Source organism: Papilio polytes, unplaced genomic scaffold (genome assembly GCF_000836215.1).
Source record: "Papilio polytes unplaced genomic scaffold, Ppol_1.0 DF823901.1, whole genome shotgun sequence".
Lineage (NCBI taxonomy): Eukaryota > Metazoa > Arthropoda > Insecta > Lepidoptera > Papilionidae > Papilio > Papilio polytes.
Window position 1 is genome coordinate 511257 of NW_013525303.1, and position 3601 is coordinate 514857.

The following is a 3601-nucleotide window of genomic DNA, read 5'->3' on the forward strand; positions in this document are numbered from 1 at the left end:
AAGAAATTCAAAGATATGTGTAAAGTCAACCAACATGCAGTAGGCCAGTGTGGTTGACTATGGCCTAGTCACCCTAACTTAAGGTAGGCTAATTTTAATCAGAGACCTGGGGAATGGGCTTATCTTTATTTCTTTATTATTTTTTAAAGTTAAAACTTAAATATACATTAAAATCTTATTTCTATATCATAAACTGAACCATGTTATAGTAGTTAAGGGGAGGCTGAAAACCAACGCAGCCTTTAGTGACAAGCTGGAGGCTGCATCAGCAGAGCCTTCTCCTTTTGGTCAAGAATTTTTATTTTTTATTTTTATTACAGTAACTAATATGTTTTGTAAGTTGTGTTCTGTTTTATAATTCTTTTGGTCAATAAATTGTGTTCCATTTTTTTTATTTTATTTCTATCTATAACAGGACAACAGGCAGGTGGCTCATCCTGATAGTGTGATAGATAGTGGCATGGTGTTAAATTGTGAGCTGATAATTTAGTTTTTATTTAGTTCTGCCACAGCTCAATATTACAAAGCTATTAAAACTGATCTTTTGAACTGGTTTAGAGCTGATTTACTCATAAAATGCCATTTTACTAATACTCTTTAAGATAAAACTAGTCTCTTTAACATGAATGTATGGTGTATATGTTATATCTAAAGGTTTTACGCTTATATATTAATAGTATAAGTGTTTTCTTTTTCAATCTGTGATTTCTTAATATCAACAACCAGGGTTTACAATTTTGCGCGAATTTTTAGATATTTAGTGTCTTATAATCGTTACAGAATTGTATATTAATCAAATACTATAATTTGTAGCTGTATTATTAGACACAAGACCTTGAAAAATATGAAAAATAGTCCATAACACACGCATTTCAATAATACATTGTGGGTTTGTTTCGAGGTCACTAATGTTTTGATCAGAATTTTGTTCTAGATTCTAAGCATTAAATGTTTTTGTATGTGTTTATAACTTTAATCGATTTCATAAAGACTCTACAGTACGATAGAATAACTAAAGCAATACATAATGCGTCGTAAAGAAAAACAATAATAAATACGGGGTATGAAATCACGTAAAGATGCCATTACGTTATCCAATGTTACAATAAACTTTAAGGTTCTAAATTTGTACGCAATGTGTATTACACTATTATTTAACGTTTTATACAAAAATCTCCGTTTTTACTTACCATAACAAGAATTTATTAATAAAAATGTGAACAAATATCCCACTCTGACAACGTCCGCCATTCTTCATTCATCATAACAATTTAACTACAGATAAACTACTGCCTACCAGATATCAACAGATAACTGGTCCAGATCGAGGGAAAGAGGCAGATTTTCCGAAATTGTGTTTTATTTATTTTATTCGTTTTCCATTTAATTTATTCCAGGCATTTTAAATATTACACGCTTAATACAATCCGTCAATTAATCGATTTACATTAACAAGTTATGCTATGCGTTGTATCCGAATTCCGAACGGAACGACGATTTTAAAAATGTCGGTTTGAAAAGTTTGTCGGGTTTGTGTTTTGTTTAAAATTAAGTTTTGCTCATATTTAGAAAAGAAATAAGTGCACGACAAATATATATTATCGTAGTAAAAGTAAAGTATTACTGTAAAGGTGTCAAAGGTTTTAAGTTAATTGTTATAAGTTGTAAATAAAATGCCAAGAACAAAACGGCCGGTTAAAAAAGTAGATAAAGTCGCTGAAAGTGATGATACATTGAAGAAGTTAAATAAACTAGGTAATAAACTACAAAATGTTGTAATTTTACTTTATATTAATAAATTTTATATCTGGCACTGTTGTCTCTTGTGTCGGAGGCAAAGACTCCCTTTGGGTCGCTGCGCCAACGTAGTACGTTTTATATCTTGAACAAACGATAATGTAAAACACTCGTTACAGTTGCTGATCAGAAGAATAAGATCGATTCTCATGCATATATGGAGCAGAGGAATGTGGAAGTAGCCTTCAAGATTCTTCTCGGTTCACTAAATGCTTCGTACTTAGAGAAAACTGTTGGACAGCTGGTAATTGGCTGTTTATTGTGCCTCCATGTTGCTTTGCTGAGTTACTCAGTAAGGGAGTCTCTTAGTGGAGACTAAGAGAAATGTGTTGTAAGGAAATGACAAAAATGCAGTTATATAAATTGACTTAAGTCATTTAAAATCAGATAAGCTTTTTGTATATAGTAGAACCTTATGTTAAAGTCCAAGGGAAACACTAAATATTTTAAGTTATCAAGGGTCTATGTTGTAGAGGTTTTGGGCTCTGATAGGAAGGGAACTAGTTTTTTTTGTTGAAGTTATAGAGGTTTTTAAGTTATCGAGGTTCTACTGTATATTGATTTATCAATGGACCCTATTTCATTCTTAAGCGACAATTCGCGATAAACACCCATTTTTATGTTTTATTATTACTAAATTTAATTGAATATAAATATCTTTATTATATAAATATCTTTTTAATATAATATCTTTATTTTGAATTTTGATGCATCATAATTAAAAATTTGTATTTCAAATAAAACAAGTTTTCATGTAAATGTTTCACCAGTGTAACACATCCATAATAGTTTGTTTATGGTTTTCAGAAGACGGAGCTGTGTCTCCGAGAGGTGACACATCAACGGGCAACTCGGAATTCAAGAAGAGCAGATTCACATGATGATGGTATATATTAGTAGTAAATAGGCTTGCTCCTCCTCTGTCAAGGGTAGGCAAGGCATCTGCAATTGCGGATGTTTACGAGCAGCGGTTGCTTTCCATTTCGGTGGATTTAAGTGGTCGCTTGCTCGTTTCCCACCTTATATTATAAAAAAAATAGATTTCATTATTACATTATGTATTTATTAATTTCAGTAGATAGCTTAGTTATTATAGTCTCTAAATTTGGATTTTAGTGTATTAATATCTGTTTAATTTAATAGTTCCTATAGGTGACAAAATTATCTTCATGTATTACTATTATTGACTACAGACTTTTTATTGGCTGATAGTTTGATCGGTTTGGGTCGGTCCAAGTTATATAAAACTTTGGGTTATTAAATGGTGCCTAAACTGAAGGTTGTCACATGATTTAAACCTTATTCATTATTAACTAGCTTTCGCACGCGACCCCGTCCGCGTGAAATTAAAAAATAATATAAAACATAGCCTATGTTACTCACTGATAATGTAGCTTTTAATGGTGAAAGAATTTTTGAAATCGGCCCAGCAATTTTTGAGTTATTTCATTACAATCAAAGAAACAAATGTTGTGTTTATTTTAATAAAGTGCCTGACTGAACTATCAGCTGTTTAAGTCTGTAGTCTGTAAGAGCTTTTAAGCTCTTAGGTATGCTTCTTTACCTAAAATGTTAGTTTTGGAATAGTGTTGTAGTAACTTCTCTTATATTTCACATATTATTAGAAATAAGTCATTTAATTTAAGCCATGGTTGGGCGGAGAATTGATTTCTTTAATCCATTTGTAACTAATTACTTTCTATCATCAAAAAAGCTTATTTTAGTATCAAATTTTTAATCAATTAATTTATCATTATTTTGTCATTTAATGATTTATCATTTTGTCATTTGATGATTTATCATT

General features: G+C 30.8%; 1 protein-coding gene across 2 annotated transcripts in view; it reads left to right on the plus strand.

Annotated features, from left to right (window-relative positions):
• Window positions 1-1500: 1500 nt before the first annotated feature.
• The window catches only part of LOC106102913, a 5644-nt gene continuing 3543 nt past the window's right edge, over window positions 1501-3601 (plus strand). For both annotated transcript variants that reach the window (XM_013282528.1, XM_013282529.1), the window contains exons 1-3: window positions 1501-1755; window positions 1917-2041; window positions 2605-2683. In XM_013282528.1, the coding sequence (XP_013137982.1) occupies window positions 1674-1755; window positions 1917-2041; window positions 2605-2683 (286 nt within the window). In that variant the 5' untranslated portion in view covers window positions 1501-1673. The remainder of the gene's footprint in view (window positions 1756-1916; window positions 2042-2604; window positions 2684-3601) is intronic.